General features: G+C 33.8%; 3 protein-coding genes across 11 annotated transcripts; 1 reads left to right on the forward strand and 2 right to left on the reverse strand.

Annotated features, from left to right (window-relative positions):
* Positions 1–128: 128 nt before the first annotated feature.
* Positions 129–16037, forward strand: LOC107226422 (protein lin-37 homolog). 5 transcript variants are annotated; one of them, XM_046733361.1, is made up of 8 exons: positions 7630–7661; positions 8097–8452; positions 8627–8696; positions 9255–9393; positions 9829–10050; positions 10773–10956; positions 11368–11516; positions 15411–16037. In XM_046733361.1, exons 3-8 carry the CDS (start codon positions 8627–8629, stop codon positions 15439–15441), a joined length of 795 nt encoding a protein of 264 aa, XP_046589317.1. In that variant the 5' UTR covers positions 7630–7661; positions 8097–8452; the 3' UTR covers positions 15442–16037. The 5 variants fall into 5 exon arrangements, with proteins under 5 accessions (XP_046589315.1, XP_046589316.1, XP_046589319.1 ...); XM_046733359.1 differs by lacking the exons at positions 7630–7661; positions 8097–8452; positions 15411–16037 and adding exons at positions 129–237; positions 11845–12239; XM_046733360.1 differs by lacking the exons at positions 7630–7661; positions 8097–8452; positions 15411–16037 and adding exons at positions 129–237; positions 11845–12239 and having other exon boundaries at positions 9832–10050.
* On the reverse strand, positions 166–6892 carry LOC107226421 (GDP-mannose 4,6 dehydratase). Of its 2 annotated transcripts, none has more exons than XM_046733358.1 (7): positions 6613–6851; positions 4322–4564; positions 4056–4248; positions 3354–3586; positions 2957–3172; positions 2796–2864; positions 166–195 (listed from the first exon to the last, which is right to left on the reverse strand). In XM_046733358.1, the coding sequence occupies exons 1-7, from the start codon at positions 6664–6666 to the stop codon at positions 181–183; spliced, it is 1023 nt and encodes a 340-aa protein (XP_046589314.1). In that variant the 5' UTR covers positions 6667–6851; the 3' UTR covers positions 166–180. The 2 variants fall into 2 exon arrangements, with proteins under 2 accessions (XP_046589314.1, XP_015522717.1); XM_015667231.2 differs by lacking the exon at positions 166–195 and adding an exon at positions 352–2674 and having other exon boundaries at positions 6613–6892.
* On the reverse strand, positions 11711–20578 carry LOC107226419 (ankyrin repeat domain-containing protein 13D). 4 transcript variants are annotated; one of them, XM_015667228.2, is made up of 15 exons: positions 20271–20578; positions 19341–19476; positions 19084–19208; positions 18916–18961; positions 18333–18476; positions 18097–18168; positions 16845–17025; positions 16439–16658; positions 16028–16156; positions 14881–15031; positions 14507–14668; positions 14313–14413; positions 13888–13976; positions 13760–13763; positions 13100–13235 (listed from the first exon to the last, which is right to left on the reverse strand). In XM_015667228.2, the coding sequence occupies exons 1-15, from the start codon at positions 20367–20369 to the stop codon at positions 13221–13223; spliced, it is 1674 nt and encodes a 557-aa protein (XP_015522714.1). In that variant the 5' UTR covers positions 20370–20578; the 3' UTR covers positions 13100–13220. The 4 variants fall into 4 exon arrangements, with proteins under 4 accessions (XP_015522711.1, XP_015522712.1, XP_015522713.1 ...); XM_015667225.2 differs by lacking the exon at positions 13760–13763 and having other exon boundaries at positions 11711–13235; positions 20271–20576; XM_015667226.2 differs by lacking the exons at positions 13760–13763; positions 18097–18168 and having other exon boundaries at positions 11711–13235; positions 20271–20574.
* Between the last annotated feature and the right edge of the window lie 12 nt (positions 20579–20590).

Raw genomic sequence — 20590 nt, forward strand, 5'->3', positions numbered from 1 at the left:
CTCGGAAATTCAATAAATCACGCACATCACAGCCTATTCGCCGTGGCAGGGAAGCCGTGCCACATCTCTATCGCTCTCTCTTGATGTGGATTTAACCGCTTAACTGCCAACATTCTGCCACGACGCACCGCCAGAGTTCTCTTCGCACTTTCCTCGTTGCTGGAATAATCCGGGCGTACATCACAGGCGTCGTCGCTGTACAAGATGCAGATAATTACCGGAAGCGAGAATTATTCGGTAATATTGAACAGAGATTGTTATTTTTTTTTTTGTAGCTGTCAAATGTTTTTACATGGATAATATTAGATTACACTCGATAAATCTGGGGTTGGAATGATTCGTAACGAAAAATGCTTTTTACAAACATATATTTGGCATTTTAGCGACAACGTCGAAAAAGGTTCAAAAAGTTTTAAACTTATGAAATTCGAATTTTATACAAGCATTTTATTAAAACCGTAAAACGAACTCCAAAGATTTGGACTATCTGGAATATCTAAATTTTATAGATAAATTATTTTGCATATATAATACTTAGTTTTTAATGGAATAACATTTTTTCCTAAATGTATACCTACAATGCTTTTGTGCTAAAATAAATCCTTAGAAAACGATACCACCCAAATGTATGACTTCATCAAAATTTAACACACCCCTTTGACAAAACCCTTGCATAACGTCAATTAACACCGGTAATATTTCTAAACAGAGAAAAACAAACTGTTGATACAGGCATCCCTCGATTAAATCCTTATATGCACTTTGATCGTAATAAATTGTAACAAGTGCAGTAAAACTTACATATCAAATTCTCACATGTACGACAATTTTGGTGCCTATAACTTATTTGACTTATGCTTTCCTCGGTGTAATATCTACAACAATGTTCACAGTAATAGAAAAAATGATAATTGTGTCTACTTTTTACATATAGAACATTCACTCACGATCTTTTATGAATTCACATTCACATCCTAAGTTCCATGAAATTTGAATTTCCGAAAGTTAGGTGTCATATATATCAAAATATAAATTTTTCTCTATATTTATATCTCAAGTATTCATAGTAATTTCATCGTTTGCCTACAATCGAGAAGAAACTATAAATATTTTTTCGGAATTGTTTATTTACCGTTAGAATGGATTAGTGAAATGAATTTGACCTGTTGCAGCGTTTACTACCCTTATAGGAAGGTAACAAAATCTGATCAATCTTAATGTTGAAATCACTACTTAGAAAAATAATGAAGCCTCATATATACATTAGTGTGCAATAAACAAAATTTTATTTCTTTCATTGTTTCCCATGTAAAAAATGAATGAAACGACGCTTCTTATAATACATGAAAGCACTGATTTTTTATATGGGAAATGATAACAGAAAAAAAAACATTTATTTGGCACACCCTAATGTACATATGTATATATATTCTTTGAAGGTAAAATAGTTGCAATGACTCTTGCTGGTCTATACAAATTATACTTGTTTCTAAACTCCCTAATGATGAAAAAAAATATATGCGATGAATACTTTACAAATACAGCTAATCGCTGTTACACATCACACTGTATCTGAATTTTTTTCAGACTGCAAATGCAAGCACTTATCTTGACGAAATTTGACATGCATGTTCTTTATTGTTAATAAATTAGTTTCCGATATAAGGCTCCGCGTATACATAATGAATTTAATTTATACATGAAAACTGTCAGTCATCGAAATTTGCTACTATGAAAAATTCCAAATATAGTAGACTTTAGAAGCAACGTGGTGTCGGACAAACTTGTTGGATTGGGGCGGGGGCAGGCTCCATTCTATTTACTCAATATCTCTATAACTGCGCGGCCATTTTATCAGGTTCAAGCTGTACCTTTCAGAGGGCTCAAAATCGTTGATTCGAAATTCTAAATAATTACCTGGTGAACTGTTTATCATAATGATTTAAAAGCACAAGAAAGAATTGGATTGTAAATTGTTAGGATTATACAGTGAGATCAAACCCACAAACAATATCGAATTAAGTTTTCATGGAAGCCATTTAGTAGAGATTCGTGGAAACCTAATACGATAGTGCTGGTTCGTTTCATTTTCGAGTATAATTATAGCAAAAAATAATACAATTTCTTCTGGTAATTTTCAACAATTATAATAAACAGTTTACCACTTCTTTATTTCAAGCTTCAAGTGCGGGAAATTTCTACGCATTACTTCGTTCAGGGAGTTCAAAATGACACGTAAATTTCACAAAGCTTAAGCAAAATAATGATAAAAGATGTTACGTTTTGGTTAAACAGCTCATGGGAGGAAGTTTCGGTGGATTGTGTCGAAAAATCATGCACTCTCCGGATATTTTTTGCCAAATACATGACTTCTCAGAGTTTTGAGCATGGTGTCTGTTTTTACCGTACTGTGCAGCGTTATTCGACTCTCGCGATCACGAACATTTAGTCAAGAGACCACGTTTCTGTCAAATCACGGATTACTTTTGCGTTACTCTGTAAATATGCCTTTAATCATTCTTCACACCGCTCTAGTATCTAAGTATCTATACTCCTGACAAGTTAAAGTGGTATAAATGCAGAAATTTCATCGAAGCAGTAACGGCCGCAGCTAAGCATTCGGATTTTTGCGCATCAGTTCGAGATCAGCTTTCATCATATCCTTCACCAGTTCCTATATGAAAGTGAATTTTCCAAAAAGTTTAATTCTGATTGGTAATTTTCAGTACTGGCTAAGCTGGTGACAGCTCGAAATGTTCCAATGATAAATCAGAATAACTTATTCAAATACATACTTCGAATTTAACTGTGGGCTGCCATCCAAACTTTTCTTTGGCTTTTGAAGCATCACCCAGCAGTAAGTCCTGCGTTATGAATCAAGATGGAACATTTTAGAATAGATGTTAAATGCTCAATATTTACTTAATATCTTGGTGATGGAAATAAGGATTCTTACCACTTCGGTTGGACGGAAGTATTTTGGATTAACCCGAACCAGGAGCTGCCCAGAAGCAGCATCGCGACCAATTTCGTTGACACCCTCGCCCTCCCATTTAATAGTTCGACCAATGTAATTAAATGAGGCTTCAACAAACTCTCTGACACTGTGAGTTTCACCAGTTGCTATAACAAAGTCATCTGCGACCGACTGTTGTAGCATCAGCCACATTGCCTGAGAATTGTTAATTGTAAAACAATTTTTAAATTCTTATTGAAAAATCGTCAAGAATTACTCTGTAGTTTAGATCCGAGTGTACAAAATTCCAAACGCAATAACATTTCCGGCATTTATAATTGTCGTTTAAAATTAGAGGAAATTTGGAAAACTTGTTGAAAAATACATAGTCATTTACCTCGACATAATCTTTAGCATGTCCCCAGTCTCGTTGGGAATCCAAGTTCCCGAGTTCCAAGACTTCTTGCAAACCCAGTTCTATTTTTGCAGCAGATCTGGTAATTTTTCGCGTCACAAAATTTTCCCCTCTTCTCGGACTTTCGTGATTAAATAATATTCCATTACAGGCATACATGCCGTAAGCTTCTCGGTAATTTATCACTATCCAGAATCCATACATCTTTGCACAAGCTGGAAATTAATCGATCTAGTCTATTAATACCAACTGTTGCAGCTGATTAAATAAAGCGGAACGTTAGATAGGAGAAAAATGTTCTGAAACTACTGAACACGAATATCTTGTAGTTCATTGAAGAAAATTTTTTAAAATTATATTTTCTTCAATATGATGTAAGTTGGCAGAGATTTCTGGATTATTCTTTATTTTTATATTTTTTCTGAACATCATGATTTCATATTTGATGCAAGAATAAAGAACACTCAGTAATAATAATGTGAATTCATATTTTTAGAACGAATATAGAAGTAAGAAAAATACTTTGAAGAATTAGACTAAAATTTAAATTTTATAGTGATTTCGCTGCAGTATCACTTTAAAAAAAAAATACAAGAAAGTTATACCGTATTGTTCTTAATAGATTAATTCATAATTATTTTTTTATAAGCTATGTAATGTGCACATAATAATAATTTTACTAACCATATGGAGAACGTGGGTAAAAAGGTGTTTTCTCCGTCTGTGGCACTTCAGCTACTCTACCATATAACTCAGATGTCGAAGCTTGATAAAATCGCACTGATTTCTCGAGGCCGCAAGTTCTTATAGCATCAAGTAATCTTAAAGTGCCTACTGCATCGACTTCAGCAGTGTATTCACTTAATTCAAAGCTCACCTGTTACAAAAAATTCAATCAATAATATTGTTATTATGATTCCAATTAAGGTAATGCACAAAGAAATGAATACCTTAACATGACTCTGGGCAGCAAGATTGTAGATTTCTGTCGGTTGAACAGCACTGATGATTTTGACAAGACAGCTGGAGTCTGTCATGTCACCATAGTGCAGCTTCATTTTTCCTTGCCTATGAGATTTGGGATCGGCATAAAGATGCTGAATACGTGCAGTGTTGAAAGTACTTGCACGTCTGATTATCCCATGAACATCGTATCCCTTGTCCAGCAGAAACTCTGCCAGATACGATCCATCCTATAAATAAAATACTGGATGATTACATTGAATAAGGACTTACCTCATCTAGTTGAAAATCAAAAAGACAATAATTAGTAGCAAACTAAAATTCCGTTTCATGCATATAATGGTAAAGCTTCATAACTTTACGAGTATCGATTAGTTTTTTCAGTATTTTCTATGTCATTTCAGGTGCCAACTTCCTAATCATGAAAGAATAGACTCAAATTCTTTGGAATCATTCTCTAGTTGCAAAGTTGTTATTTTCTGTTTGGTATTTCGTTAAATTAACACTTTTTACTTAAATTTTGTAAATACCAAACATGTAGATAATATGTAGAAAGAAATATTCAGGTATTTAATTATGCATACAATAAAGTGCAACATTGGCGATGAGAAGTATTTTATTTCTAGGATTCGTCTGTGAAAATATTAATAAATATTTTCGTATCCTTAAAAGTGTATTTGTTAAGAGAATAAATACTCGCTGAACAGAATATAGATATATTTAGTATGGGATACTAATTGAACTATTATAATGTACGGGCAATTGACTGTTTTGATTGTGGATTGTAGGCACATAGTTTTATACGAAATTTTTGATTTCACAATTAACGAAGTTTTAAAGACGTTACGCAGCTAGGCAAAATTCGATTGCATTGTGTGTCTGATTAGCATATTAGGTTTTTCCGAGTTTGGTAACGTCGCATTATGTTATTGCGAAAGCTTTGTATATTCACTCTATATATATTCAAGATCTGTCATGCATAGAATCAATTTTTTTTATTGATAACCGAAAAATAACTCTAATGCAGCAATTTCATGTTTTACGCATATGATGCACGGTTTGCCACGTCACAACGTCTTATGGCCTGCACAGCTAAATACCTCAGACATGTATACATTTATTACAATAATTTTTACTAATATCACGGAAGTGGTGAATAATTCTGAAATATGTTTATCAATTATTATTAGACTTGCTTCTACTGCCAAAAAAATTTCAAACAAAATCTCAGTATCACTTCATTACAAATTTAATTGGTAACTTCAATTCTTGTCTATTCCTCCATAAGAATACATATAAAATGAGCGAAGACATATTTGCTTATATCTCATAAACAATCCTGTGAATCGATATATTTTAATCTGGTGATTGAATTATATAAATTTAATGAATTGCCAAATTTTATTGAAAACTGAATTTTAATTCTTATATGGTTAGAACTGCGTTAAAAAAGTTTCTCAATGATATCAGAGTTTAAGGTTTCAGTTTCTAAAAAAATCACGAATATGGTTTTCTGTTATTTCAATTTCATTTATTTGTGCATAGTTTTCAATTACGATTCCAACATCACTTGAATGCTCATTTCCTGTATTTAATATTAACATTGAGTAATTCCATAAAAATTTCAACAGTAACTCGTCTCTGATTCTAGTGTCAGCAAACTTCACAATTGTTGAAATATTTGTGAAAATATTAGTTATTCAATTGATAGTTTAACCACAGGATTCAAAAATAAAAAAAATGTTGCGATATGCAAATTTATATGAATTCTGTTTTGAGCTATGCCATGTAGGATTCCCACAAATGCGAATGAAAAAAGGTCCCTGATTATTTCACGTTTGGTAGGATCTAAAACACATTCTTGTTAAATTCTTTTTCTCAAACTTGCCAGTTGCCTGAGCAAGTAACACATCCGGCCACGAGCTGATTAAACATTATGTGCTTACAATTTACCGGTGCCTCTGAAAATACAGGGATGAGAGAAAGTATTATGCCATCACGATTTTGCGAGCCGTAGGAACGTTCGAAATGATTTTCGTACTGGGATTGAGTCCTTTGAAGCATAGATAAACAGAATTAACATTTGCAATGTCAATCGAGGTTCTGATTTGTCATACAAAATCAATGTATTACAGAACCAAGAGGCTTATTTTTCGCTTTTCCCACGTCGACAAACCCGGCTGTATTGATGAATCCATTTTCATATGAATATTGATAAAAGCGATAAAAAAAAGGCTAAAACTTGAATGATAACTGAAGCATCTAACCAAAGGCTTACCTGGCCTGTGATACCTGTTATCAATGCAACACGTCTCGAATCACCCGTTGCCATTATCAGAAACGTTTAGAACGACCTGAAGAAGTCAATCGTGGCACTTTACACGCAGGAGTGACACATATCACCGATCGGCACCGGTACATAGGCTTATCACTTGCCACGCATCCTGTCCCTGTCACTGCTTCGCCCCCGAGTTTTCACGTACGGTTCACCGTGCTACGCTGTCACAGCAGACTTTGCCTACGATACTCGTCATAACCTTGAAATTTCAATTGCTAACAAATAAACTATTTTCTCACGTGTAGCAAACAGCTGGCTGCAGCATGCTCTGATTGGTTAATTCGCAAAAATCACCATTGTGACATCTCATGGTGCCAACCTTATGCTCTAAGGGGCGCGAGAATCCAGAATATCGGAACAGAATTGACGGAAAGTCACTAGAATCCGCGTTCTGCTAATTTCGTTCTGTCATATTTTTACCACATACTATAACATTCTTTTTACGCTGTCTACAGAAGCAGTACTTACAAATACAAAAGAAGAGGTCATACACAGTACGATTATTCATCATGAACGAATGTAGTCTCGTTAGTATTTTTACGATTACATTTGTTGCACACATAGGTCTATATAACATAAGTTCCGTGTCTATTTGCATCTTCCTGGCTCCCATGTACCCACATTCCGAAACTAGTGCCGGAGGATCGACTTTTATTTTATGAAATAATTAATTATAGCAGCAAAATTTAGTCCTATATAAAATCTGAGTAGATAAATTATATATAATGGTACAAACGCTTTATCTAAACAGATAAATGAAACCGAATACCGCAAATATAAACGGGTATAATTCGGCAGGGGAGAACAGAATCTACCAGTCGCTATTCCTAGAATTGTGACGTCACCGAGCGACTGCTGAATGCTTGGCGATACGACCAAGCACTTCTTATAAAACCGCCACCGCGGAGCGACGCTCATTTCTCGTCGGACCAGCACCGCGTTCACGTCAGTTTTGCTCATCAAAATACCCCATATTGGTTATCTAACAGGTTGACAACGAATACCCTTTTTTACTTCACTGCACCTAATTTGTGCAACTTTCTTGAGAGCATTTAATTCATGCACTGTACTTTATTGCACCGGTTGCACCTAGTTCGTGCAATCTTGTCCGTAACGCTTTAGTTCGTGCTATTTTCTCCAAACGACTCGTTCGTTTACAATCATTAAACACATTTTGTGTTTACCTTCTTTTAATTCTGGATACGTTGTCTACTCACCTTTGTAAATACCCAACTTATGCCTACATTTCTGGACAAATCTCTTCAATCAACAACGAATTAACGCTGCTTCTTTACTTTTCAAATCCTTCCAATACAGGGCTACGCGCGTTATAAAACCACGATTATTCTTGCAGTTTCAATTAATTTTCTTATCCTACCTTATTTATTATAATTATCTTTCAAATATATCTTTTCTTCACAAAGACTTGAAGTCTGATCCTTTGGACGACTCATCCGAGCCAACCCTCACATTATACAAAAAGAGATAAAAGATTATTGACAGTACTGAGCTAATTTCGAAACGCACTCTGGTAATGTATTGGCATAAATCAGTAAACAGTGGTAGCATTGGTCAGATCCAATAAGGAGTGTGATAACCCGACTTTGTATCGGAATATTATTGTTACGAGAGCAAAATTGTTGGTAGCTTGAGTCCCCGCGATAATCTGAAATTGTTATGTCCGTTGATTTGTCGACACTACGGCTGAGCTTATACTCTAACCTTAAACCTGTACTACATCAATACATCATCGGTTTGTCGTAGGCACAGTATAAGAGAGGTGAGAGCAGCAACTAGTTATTTACCAACTGTTCGTATGTTCTGTGTGAGAGCATTTGAAGCAGCAGTTTGAATTACAATGTATTTAAATTCGTTTCAATAATAGTCAATATTGTTATGCTTCCATGCGCTGTGACAGACTTTATCATAAATTATATTTCTTGCTATGCTTCAGATGGGAAAAAAAAGAAATGTTCCAAACCTTGCAGCGAGTCGACTGAAGGTAGAAGTAAAGGACGAGCTAGGTAATAAAATCCTGTTCTATTCAAATAGAAATTATTATTCCTACGAGGTGTCTCACATTTTTACAGCGAGATATGCTTTGCCTGAGAAGTTTGCCATTTCCCACATATTCTGAATATTGAGATGCTTCAGTTTTCAAGAATTTAAAATACTTTCTATAAAATCAAAAACCGTATGAATCATTCATATATTTTCAAATACTGGTCAAACTATAATTAAAATTACTTAAGGGCAATGCTTTCGTTTAGATTACCTTTACATCATCATTTATGGATCAAATTACATTTCATTATATTAGTAATTGTTGAATTTGCTCAATGATCATACAATTATCTATAAACTTTATTTTGGAGTATAATTTCTGACCTCTTAGTGCATGCGAATGGTCTGCGAGAAGGGTGAATTAACGCTATAAAAAATTTTACAAGTCGAAAAGTTTTTCTAGTCAAAAGTTTTAACAACTGCTATTAGATATGCAATGCAACGGTAATGATAAAATAAAAGTGCTGGCGCACCTAGGAATTTTGAGGCACTCCTGTTGTGAAAACATCTAATTTTAGGCGATAATGATGTACTAGTCGCACGCGACAGGCTAAAAGGGGCTCTGAGAGAACTTCTTCAACACAGTGACTCTGGTTCATCTGCCGAATCCAGTGAAGAGAGCTCTTCCCAGGAGTACAAACCTCAAATAAAAAAATTGTAATTATCATTATTTACTAATAGTATGAGGATCTTCAGTTGAAATTGTGGACGAAATGGACTCGACTTTTGCCTATTCTATGCATCTGCTTTTTCTGTATCAACCATTGATTATAAAACATTTCATCATAAATTTTATACCAATAGTGCTTTCCATTGAAGTTTTCAATTCTTGTCTTACTGTGACACAATTTTAATCAAATTTAATTTTCGGCAAAATCGAAAATAAAGAATTTCTTGAGGAAACATATAAAAATCAAAGCAATGTATGAGAAGTCTATTCATGGAAATGGCAAACAATTGTCGTCATTTAGTACAAATACTAATGCTGATAGGTGTTGGTGAGGTCAGTGTATTTTGTGTCCAATTCTGAAGTAAACCTAAATTTGATTCGGTATATGTTCAGTAATATATTTGAAAATTTCATCACCCAAGTAGGGAATCAATGATTCCGTCGAAAACAATGAGATATCAGCAAGCCAAAAAAATGCGACGCAGGCGCCAGGCTCCAATGGACACAGCATTTCACCACAGTTATGTTATGAAGCTGTTTGATCGGAGCGTTGACCTAGCTCAGTTTCAAGAGGATACGCCCTTATATCCTATTTGTAGAGCTTGGATGGCAAATCAACCACGCAATCCTAATCTTGTTCCTAAGTGAGTATAAACACCTGGGGTATTTGTACCTGAGGTGATGTATACATTTATATATTCATATATAATCAGTAGGGTGAATACAAAAAGTTAGATTTGTTTTTTTTTTCTTCTGCTCCATCAAAGAAAAGTAATCTTTCCAAAATTTAGGATTAAAGAAAAATTTCAGACAGTGCTTAAGCAAATCTTTGATTTTTTCTGTTTTTTGTTAAAAAAATATACGACATAATTATTTTAAGTTGTGCTGCTTTAAATGTGAATGAAATTTATTAATGCAAAAACTCAATTTCATCGCCTATATCTTTCATTGTGTATACGGTATAGGTATAAAAGAATATAGCCTTGTGGTATCTTACACTATTAACTACTCAAGTTTATTATATATTAGCAAAAATTATACATATTTCGCTTTATATGGTATAATTTCCATATAAATACTTTTTCAAATTCAGATACAATTTATTTAATGCTGCCTCATACTTCATCTGCAGGAATAATGTCTACCTGAGAAACTTCAAATTTACAACTAAAAAACCTGGAAAAATCACAGAATTTTGTAACGAAAAAATCGTGGCAATCCTGACAATAAACTGGTGATAAATTTTTGGATACGAAATTTCCAAATTTATGGAAAGCTAGCAGTGATGAAAAGACCCACCTACATACACCTTCTATGTATTACGTATTTCACTATGCGCTAGTCTGATATTCAATTCTCACTTCAGAATTCGCAGTCCAAGTCCTGAGGTACTGAATGAAGTCAATGCAAACAACACTTTATTCGATTCAGACAGCGACGTACACGATGTCTATTCCTTGCCAGCACCTCTTCCACGAGAAGAAGTATGGCCTCGAAATCGTGTCCCATCTCCCATAACATTGCCCAAGGAAGAACTTCATTTGGACTATGTAAGTATCATTACATTTACGACTTACGTTACTGTTGTACACAGAAATTTCCAAGATCAGGAAATTATTATAAAATTCGGTAAGTTTGAAACAGAAAACTCATATTTCAAATATCACATTGAGTTTTACGCTTACGTCAAATTCACAGAAGAAACTTTTTTTGAATAACATATATTTGACTACCAAAGTATGTTTCAATGACAGTAACATGGATTACTGGATACAGTTACATGAATTTTCATTCGTTTTTATGTTTGATAAATATCGACTTGAAAAGACTAATAATACTTAATGTGGAAAATTTGGAATTATCACGGCATCATTTATTGAGATTTAATTGGACACCTTGTGAATGTAGAATAAATGTATTTTCAAATTTTTATTTGGTAAATTGTTGTAACTTATTAATAGGAACGCCATACACCAAAATCACGAGAAGTTCTTATGAGAGACCATATTAATCACTGGACCTTAGTTAGAAAGAAATGGCATCAGCGAGCTCATAACAATGAACAACGATTTGAACAAAGTGCAAACATCTTGGGCACCATGTTCCGGAGGTAAGTTGTTCTACGGATGTGTTAAAATTATTTTATGAGAAATATTTCAGTCATTGATTCAAATTGACCCCTGGAATTTAGATTAGCTAGTCCAAAGTGTTGTCGAATAATCTTTATTCAAAGAGTCTGAAAATTATTTTAGTCAAAAGGTATAACTCCTCGTGGATTAATTATCTACGCTTTTTGAAGGCACGTTATTTTTCTTGAAATATACCTATATATGAAACCATTACTATCGTCTTATATTATCGTGAAATGCGTGTATTTTGAATAACTAATTTGAACGCATTCGTATCTAACGCTTCATATGCATTACCATCTGTTACAGGGCTCAAACGGAGTTTGAATAATTTGGTCTGTTTTTTTTCTACAACAACTGTACGATTCTTTTTATAATTTTTCTTATATTGGCCTACTGTGAAAATCATTACAATCATGTAAAACTGAATTATCATTACTTCATCATACAATACTTCATTTTTGTTACACATTTTTGTGAATTATTTTATTTCTTAGCAATCTAGTGGAGAGTTTTGATTCAATACGAATTAAATTTTCAGTCGGTATTTGTATGTATGGAAGTCTATATGAATAAATTATGTAACTGAAAGTATTTGATGAAGGAACATACAAAAGCATATTCACCTGCATACTATGGAACCTCATTCACGGTCTAATCGAACTGTGATTATTTTTTAAACAGTCCAAAACCGCCGCATATGCGATTGCCAACAAAAAGATTTTTCTGTGCCAATGGTAAGATGTTCATATAATTTTATTTTTTTTTCTTTACTGATTGCATTTTAACGAAATGACCTTTAAACATTATGCTTCAGGCTGTACTTTGTATTGTAGATATTTCCAGTTTTTATTAAACAGTCAACTCTTTTCTGTATCACACCTCTTCAATTTCTTGGGACGAAGGATGAGAAAACGTAATTTAGGGATTGAAAAAGACAAGTATTTGGTGTTTTCACAAATTGACAGATTATTACAATGTTATAAGGCATAAATGAGAGTGTGTATCAAAAGTACTAGAATCGAACGCCATAGGAACTGGTAAAATTTGAGTATTTAACACTCCTGTTATACTATGGTAACGGAAATATTTTTTATCGTATCAGTTTTCACAAGTCATGGTCACTTAATGACTTGGCAGTGTCCATTTACTTTGTTTTTTGTTTTCATATAAAATGTAGCTAAGAAATAAGTAACATAATAAATTAAATCATTCATTTTCTTAACTAACATTGCATTAACTTTCTCACCAATTATATAACATACTAGAATAGTTCAATAACAAATAGTTTTTTGTTAGCAACGTAGAATTATTTACCTAATAATAAATATTATATAGATCATAAAAGAAATTCAGTTTACCTCGTAGCCCGTCTACCGCAATATTGTAAGATTTTAACTTTCTGAATACCAAGTACCAATTGAGAAATACTATTGGTGTAAAGTTTTAAGGTTCACTTATCGGTGAGAGAGAGTTCAAGCACTTGTTGAAATGTTTCTTCTTCTAGAAGACGACGTTGTTCTTCTTCCAATTGCTGTTGCTCTGATAGTCGCAATGCTAATCTGAGTTGTTCTGCTGGTCCCTCCAATGCTTCACAAGTCTCCCCTCTCTTTGACCCACCTCCACTTGCTGGACTTTCCTCTTCAATTTCGCACCCACCAACTGTCTCTTGATACAGTGCCAGACTAGCTTGAATAGCCCTGAGTGCCATAAATTTGTGAGTAACACACTGTTCTAGATCAGTACAAAATTCATGAGAATCTGTTGTAAAATTTTATCAAAAATTTGACCAGTTGTCTGACAATTCTAATAAGTATGACATTCGATATAGCTCATAATCACAAATAATAAGGAGGTTCCAACTTTTGAAAACGTATCTAAACTGACGGTTTTTTAAACATGATGTCTAGACCTCAGGAAAGATTTGGAAACAGTGAATAATTCAAATTTGTGAGTTTTGCATCGAGTTTTCACTGTCAGTTTTATAAATAAAACTTCCTAAATATGGGGGAACAGTTGAGAATACTTCGAAGTAAGTAAACAATTTTTGGAGCTCTTACAGTTCTAAAAAAAAAAAAATTAATGGTATGATGGCAGTGAATGTTATGTAATACATAATGAGAAGAACTTCAATGGTACTCGAAGAGCAATTATTGCAGCATGAAACATTTGTAAATAACGTAAATTTTCCCTGTTATTATAAAAATAATATGATGTGACATACCTGTCTGACAATTAATAAGCAGGAAAAAAAATATGGAGATTAATTGAAAGAAAAAAAAGTAACATCAAAACTTATTGCACAAGGTAACAGATAAGATTGAGCGAAAATTTGATAAAAAATATAAATACCTTTGAAGCTGTCTCTCCTCCTCACTGGTGATATTAGGTGTCGTTGGTCGGGATGGTTTTTGTGCTCTCAATGCCTCCCATATATCAACCTATAAAATGATCACTGTGCAATCATCTCAAAGCTATAGAGATATTCCCAAATTTGCGAACTCATGCCTTTGACCGTAATGACAGATATAAATTGGCTCAAGTTATAAGTTGTGCCTAATTTGTAAAAAATGAATAGAACTTTCGACTGCGCAACAATTTTTGTATTGCATACAGAAACAACAAAATAGTTGCCAAGTTTTACTAGCTAAAGTTCGCCAATTTTTTTTAGGTTTTCCAATTCAACAGGCCACATTTTTCAATTATTTATGCACTCGAATTTCGCTACAATTTTTCATAATCGCACAGTAATGGCTGTATATAATACAAAGATATACCTCATCACGTTCACTGCCTGCTTCGATGAGACTTTGTTGGATAGCAAACTGCAGTAAATCATCCTCTTCCTCAATACTAAATTGACGTCTAACATCAGCCCCTGTATTAACATGGATAATATAATTTCGATTACATGACAACATGGTTTCTAAAGAGAATATACTCAAATATCTTATCTCTTTCAGTTGTCTACCTAATTTAGTGTATCCAGGTGGAGCGTCAAAGCAGATATCGTCAACTAAACAAGTTATCTTATTGCCATCTTGCAGTCTTCCAACATTAGATACTTCCTGATCTAGTCCAAAGATATTGCCGAATGTTATTCTGGCATTTAGTACGTGAAATAATGGAATTTCTAGAAGAAAATTGAAATGAAAGAATTATCTAACTTAAAAATAACTTTGGATAATATTCATGGTCAGTTCACATGTTCATGATGATCTTCAATCAATTTTAGAAGTTCAATTAACGAGAAACAGCAATTAGAATTGACTTGAAGTTAAAAAACTGACCATGAACACCAGCTCAATTTCAGCAAAAGTTCACCACAGGTCATTTGAACAATACCGATTTTGACGGGGAACCCAGCTGGAAGTTGCATTTGAATGAAGTCCTTCAGCTTGGCAAAGTGGGAGCTTGATATTGCCATCAAGTCTACGATAGGCATAATCTGCTCTTGCAAACTGAGAGGATACTCTTCACTAAGCCATAGAGTTGCCTGCGGTTAAATAATCCAACCTAATATGTAACCAAGTATTCAGGTTCTTGCAACTATACTTAATTAGTACACTATACCTCATGTGTCTACATAATGCAGTGGAAGAAAAATCTTTAAAAACTTATACGCATGTTTCTTAATGGTAATGATGTGAAACGCAGTTGATTACGAGCTTTTGGAAAATGTGTAAATCTGTATAAAGAAATGAAAGTTTAAACGAAGGAATTATAAAATGTAACAAAAATTATGCAATCCACAGATTCTCAAGCTTTTTGAAGAGAATTTCTTTCTCTCGAAATAACTTCCTACCAGAATTTCTAGCTACATCACAGTATCTAATGAAATCTGAAAACAGAGATTTAATTTCCTGGTTTTACAGGTTTTTCAGCAGGGAGGTACTCTGTACATGAACAATGGAAACGAGCAATTTTTCAAGGGTAAAATTACTTTTTTGCAAACAGGTTGTAATTTGTTGAATCTGTAGTATTTTAAAGAGCAATTATTTTTATAGCAAGCTGGCGAAAAGGCATTGATTGAAGTACATCAGAGTTTGCTGAAGGAGTTACAAGATTTTCCGGAATTACTGTGAACCATTTGTTCATATGTGTTTCATACTCTGAGAAATCACAAAATATCAGAGTACGAGTATTCACAAGTGGACAAAAAAAACTATTTGACCCCAGAATTAACGAAAATAAGGTTTGCATAAAATTAATTCTGAAATATTTGCTTATATTTACAGTGAAATATTGCCAAGACACTGAGAAACGCGTTAATATTTGAAGAGAGGAAATTTGATTTGTTCTAAATTCGAATGTCAAATTGACCTTGGCAACAATTCAATATTTAATCTTACAAGATTTTCTTTGGACACTTGTGCATAAAACAGTCGATGATTCTACCTTTTCCTTAAAATCGTACTTTAAATGTTTTTCAGTATATTGTCAACGGTTTGGGTATCACACACAGTGGTAAAGTAACAATTAGTAAAACTACCTTGAATTTTTGTATCTTTGTATTAATTTCTTTCGGCCTTCCAATGTCTTTACCCTCCAAATCAAAGTCTGGATCAAAATATTCTTCGGGCGTAATGTTACAAGGGTTACCAATGTTAATAAACTCCTCCTGTAATGATTAATATATGCACTTTTCTAATATCATCCAATACTATAAGTATAAATTACAGAAGCGTTTGTATAAAACTGTTTAACTGACACTACTTTCTTTTTCGTATAAACTTGCACAAATCGAATGCATGTTAAATCGACAAATTATGTGGATGCTACAAATATTGAAAAAAAACAAAATCAATCATTTGAAAATTTTTAGAAAAGTTCAGGAAAAGCACATTGTTTTTATATTTTTCATACATTGACTTTGTATGAAGTAATATAAAAATATAAATACACTGGCAGTGTTGTTGGTATTCTCTTGCTGTTCTGCAATTCCGAGAAAAGATTGAAGAGGTGTTCGAGGAGCACGAGCTCTAGCTCTGTCCGATTCAGACAAATGTTCCAAACGTGTTTTGGTTATCAATTCCACATTGCTCGCACTGAATACTTTACAATCGTGTCCATTTACAGCTTCACTTTTATCAGAACGCCAACCCCATAACCCTGCTTTATTCCTAGATGTTTTGCAAGATTTGGTTTTAATTATTGAGATTTGATACAATTAGTTGACTACAGGTAATTTTAATTTTTTTATCAATACGCATTCAACTTTAAAAGTGAGAATAATAATAAATTCTATTTCTTACTACACTTTACAATATAACATATTATTATAACTAGGGCAATACTGCAGTTTTTACCTTTCAAAGCTGATTTTTTCAGTGTCTATATATGTGGTAACTATGGGATTGGTAAGCCGCGCGATTATGCTCTCTTCTGAAGGTAATATCATTTGCTCATTGTCTTCTCCGACTAATTTCATATGCTCGACGTAAACTTTCCTCGTCTCGTGATCTACCTCCATCATCGTCGCCCCATCATCTATTATAAGGTGTAGTTATTATCACAGCACAATTTTGTAATTTATGCAGTTCTGATGTTTCTATTAAACAACATCACTCGGCATTGGCAAAATGCTCAATGAGTCGATCTGACACTGGAAATTTATACTAATGAGTCCGATAGTGTTAAAAGCTTGAGACAAAATTAGTCAACAAATATGTGCACACACACTAAGTCCTTACTTCAGGGTCCGAAAAATTTTCATTACAACACCCCCGAGACCTGTTCCAAATAAGTTGAAAAAAATCTGTGTAAACTTTCAACCCGCTACATCAAAAAATTTACCCTTGGTGGTGCATGGACACACCTGCCTCATGCACACAGTTAATTTCTACACCACCAACTAATTGTGGAGATGAAGAAGATTATTTGTAGATTGTAGTGTCAATCAATACATTGTTCAAAAACTATGTTTTGAGTTCGTCATTTGTACATATTTCGCTCTTGTTTAATGGTCAATGTTAAGTACATTAAACTATACAAATAGATGAACACTAGATAAGAAATCAGGAAGCAAAAAATATTTTCACATATACAATCTTATGATACTGAAGAGTGCCATTTAAATAGTTTCAATATGTAGACATGTATGGAATATACACATGTAATCATGATAATGTATATAATCCAATTACCCATCGTAACATAAAAAGCTGGAATTTAAAACTCCAAGATTAAAATAGCAGGAGTATAAGGAGAAAGCTTTAAGGCCGCGTGTAATGTGTAAGCTAGGAAATCCGAAAATGCAATTATGACGAGCTGCGTTGTAAAAAATTTAGCTTATGAGGTGTTATTGATTTTGCCCATTGGCAAATAACTATTGCAACTATTGAAACAATTCGCAAAGTGAAGAGTATCGATGTTATTTTAGTTGATATTATTTCCATAATGTGCAAGGCTGATAATTATTTACTCTTCTATGTGCAACACAGTGAGTGATTTAAAAATAAATCAACAAACAGCCAATCAATTAAGATCAGATTAAATTAAAGTACTCTCAAGAATATGAGGGAAAAATTAAAGATAAGAAAAGGGAAAACACAGTATCACCTGATTGCTGTCCCAGCATGCTGAACACGTAACTGCGTGCACATCTAATTACCACGGGAGCATTCGTTGCAGCTTGCATTTAGTATTAGTAATCGATTATCGTCAATGCAAAGTAACTGATCGTTATGATGAATTGTGATGAATTTTAAGACAGATTTTTAGTGGCATTAAAGTATATAGTCTATACCTCACATGCGTACAAATAAGAGTATTTTACAGTTTTTATGTTCACTTACTTTGACCCTTGAAAATGTAGCTACGATTTCCACGCTGCCAATTAGTATGATCGAAACCTAACAGTGTGGTGTCAATTCGAACATTGCTGCCCTGCTTATAAACTTTATAAGTGTCGCTAGGGCACATCCGTGAAACTAAAGGAACTGTATAGAAGGAACTTTAGTTACAATTTGTGTTGTGAAATTAAAGACAATGATCGGAGCAAATTAGCCGACCCAACGAATAATTGATTTAAAAAACGACCTTACGTTCGTAATTATGTAAAAATTATCTAACAAATTAACCTCGCAATATGTGACTAGCCGATTTTGTTGTAAATTATGTTGAAAGTTTCAGTAAAGTTTGTAAGCAATGTCTCACAAAGTTAGCTTGCAAGGCATGAAACAACTTGCCAATATGAATGTGATATAGAAAACTCAAGAAATTGAATGTATGGAAACAGATGAGATATTCTTGAGAAATTGTTATAAGAATTAGGAAAGCAAAATAAATTTATAAACCATTATAGACCACAATGATGGTAAATTTAAATAACAAAACATATTTATAATCAAATTTTTCACTTTTCAAGTGTAAACTTACCCCAACTGGTGAACTCCCACTTCATTTCTACATAGAAGTCAGGCGCCTGAAAAAGGTCAGCATTCAATCAATTGCTCCATGAAAATATTGGATCGTTTGTTTTAATGTTCTTCACAGAGATTGAATTTCATAGCTTGTACAGCTCTTTACATATGAATGATAACTCACTTGTTTAAGCTTATGAAGCAACTCAGGAATCCCGGCAACCCGGTTTGTGTATCTTTGGTAATCTCGACGCTCTAGCACCATTTGAAGCAATTCTGGATCGCCGGTCCCAACAGCTTCTTGGACCACTTCAAAGAAGTACGTACATACAATGATCAATACAAATAGCAAGATACTAAATTCTCAAGATAAATAGACAACGAATATATAATCATTGTTTTAATGAAATCTAATAACTATGAACTATAAGTATAACTGACCGCTCCAGCCCTGCGTGTTCTCCGTGTTAACATTTGCTTGGTGATGGAGTAAAATTCGCGCCGCTTCAGCATGACCAAGAGTCACAGCTAACATCAGAGGAGTTCTGCCTCTGTTATCACATTTTTCCTTATCGTGCTAAAATAAATGATATATTTATGATAAAGACAATTCCAGTACCTTGACGCGAAATGTGCAAGATTGAAATATATTTGAAAACTATTGTTATTAGACTGGATTAGGGGATATAGGATAGGAAACGTGCATCAGACTGTGCAAATCATTTCAATCCTAATATGCAGTAAAACATTTCTCAACCTATTTTCAGATAATGGCCCAAGTGCGAACACGCCTATTCCAGATATCTATTTTTTTCAGAAAGTAATGCAATTTGATGGATTATTAGAATAGAGGGATACCGGAGTTTGAAGCCATCATTCAAACCGATAAGGCTTCTTCCTATGTTGATATGGCTTCAACGACTGTTTCCAAATGTGACCGTTATAATTCTTAATCAATAATTTTGGCAACTTCGATATAATTATGATATTAATGAGGTCGACATCAAAAAATATGTCGATGTCTTACGGATGAAAGTTTCTATTCTAATTGACGAGATATCCAACCCAGAAAATAACCGTACAACAAATGTTACCACATATAAAGTAGGAATATACACTTTTGATGCAATTAGGAAATTGAGATTAACATTTTCTTAGGAATATTACATGATGATGGTAGAATTTATGAATAAGAAAAAACCAGCCAGTCATTTGAAAGCACAAATTGGTTGTGAACATCCCTAACGATGGCTTAATTTTGCAGGTCTAAAGGAGCCGTAATTGTGCAAGTATTGCGCACAAAAGCAGGCTGAGTTGTTGAATGGTACGGAATTATAACATAGTGTGGATAACGAGAAAAATTTGACCTACCAATTTTGTGGAAAGTTCTTTGTCGAGATCATCGTACTTGTTGTTCCACACAAGCCAGTGAAGCGGATAGTTTAATTGTATCATATCTATATTCACCATCTCTACAAAATGTACTTAACGTTAACATGCAATATAATGGTTAGAGAAAATTTTACAGTTCAAACTCGGGACATAAAATTTGACAGTCGAATACATGACACAAAAGGCTAATGAATAATCCACTGACAATGATCGCTGGGAGAAGACCGAATACCGTCTAAAAATAAACGCGTTCGCAGCTCTCTCACTTAAACACTGGAATCACTAAAAACCTTCGAACA

Source organism: Neodiprion lecontei, chromosome 3, assembly GCF_021901455.1.
Source record: "Neodiprion lecontei isolate iyNeoLeco1 chromosome 3, iyNeoLeco1.1, whole genome shotgun sequence".
Classification (NCBI taxonomy): Eukaryota; Metazoa; Arthropoda; class Insecta; order Hymenoptera; family Diprionidae; genus Neodiprion; species Neodiprion lecontei.

Coding starts and splice junctions, on each gene's coding strand:
- LOC107226419 (XM_015667225.2), bottom strand. CDS start 20,369: ATGGTGAATATAGATATGATACAATTAAACTATCCGCTTCACTGGCTT. Junction 19,477..20,270: donor AAGAACTTTCCACAAAATTG/GTAGGTCAAATT, acceptor CATTTATTTTAG/CACGATAAGGAAAAATGTGA. Junction 13,977..14,312: donor CAGGCAGTGAACGTGATGAG/GTATATCTTTGT, acceptor ATCATTTTATAG/GTTGATATATGGGAGGCATT.
- LOC107226421 (XM_015667231.2), bottom strand. CDS start 6,666: ATGGCAACGGGTGATTCGAGACGTGTTGCATTGATAACAGGTATCACA. Junction 4,565..6,612: donor TAACAGGTATCACAGGCCAG/GTAAGCCTTTGG, acceptor TTTTATTTATAG/GATGGATCGTATCTGGCAGA. Junction 3,587..4,055: donor TTACCCACGTTCTCCATATG/GTTAGTAAAATT, acceptor ATTAATTTCCAG/CTTGTGCAAAGATGTATGGA.
- LOC107226422 (XM_046733359.1), top strand. CDS start 205: ATGCAGATAATTACCGGAAGCGAGAATTATTCG. Junction 238..8,626: donor CCGGAAGCGAGAATTATTCG/GTAATATTGAAC, acceptor GCTATGCTTCAG/ATGGGAAAAAAAAGAAATGT. Junction 9,394..9,828: donor AAACCTCAAATAAAAAAATT/GTAATTATCATT, acceptor TCATCACCCAAG/TAGGGAATCAATGATTCCGT.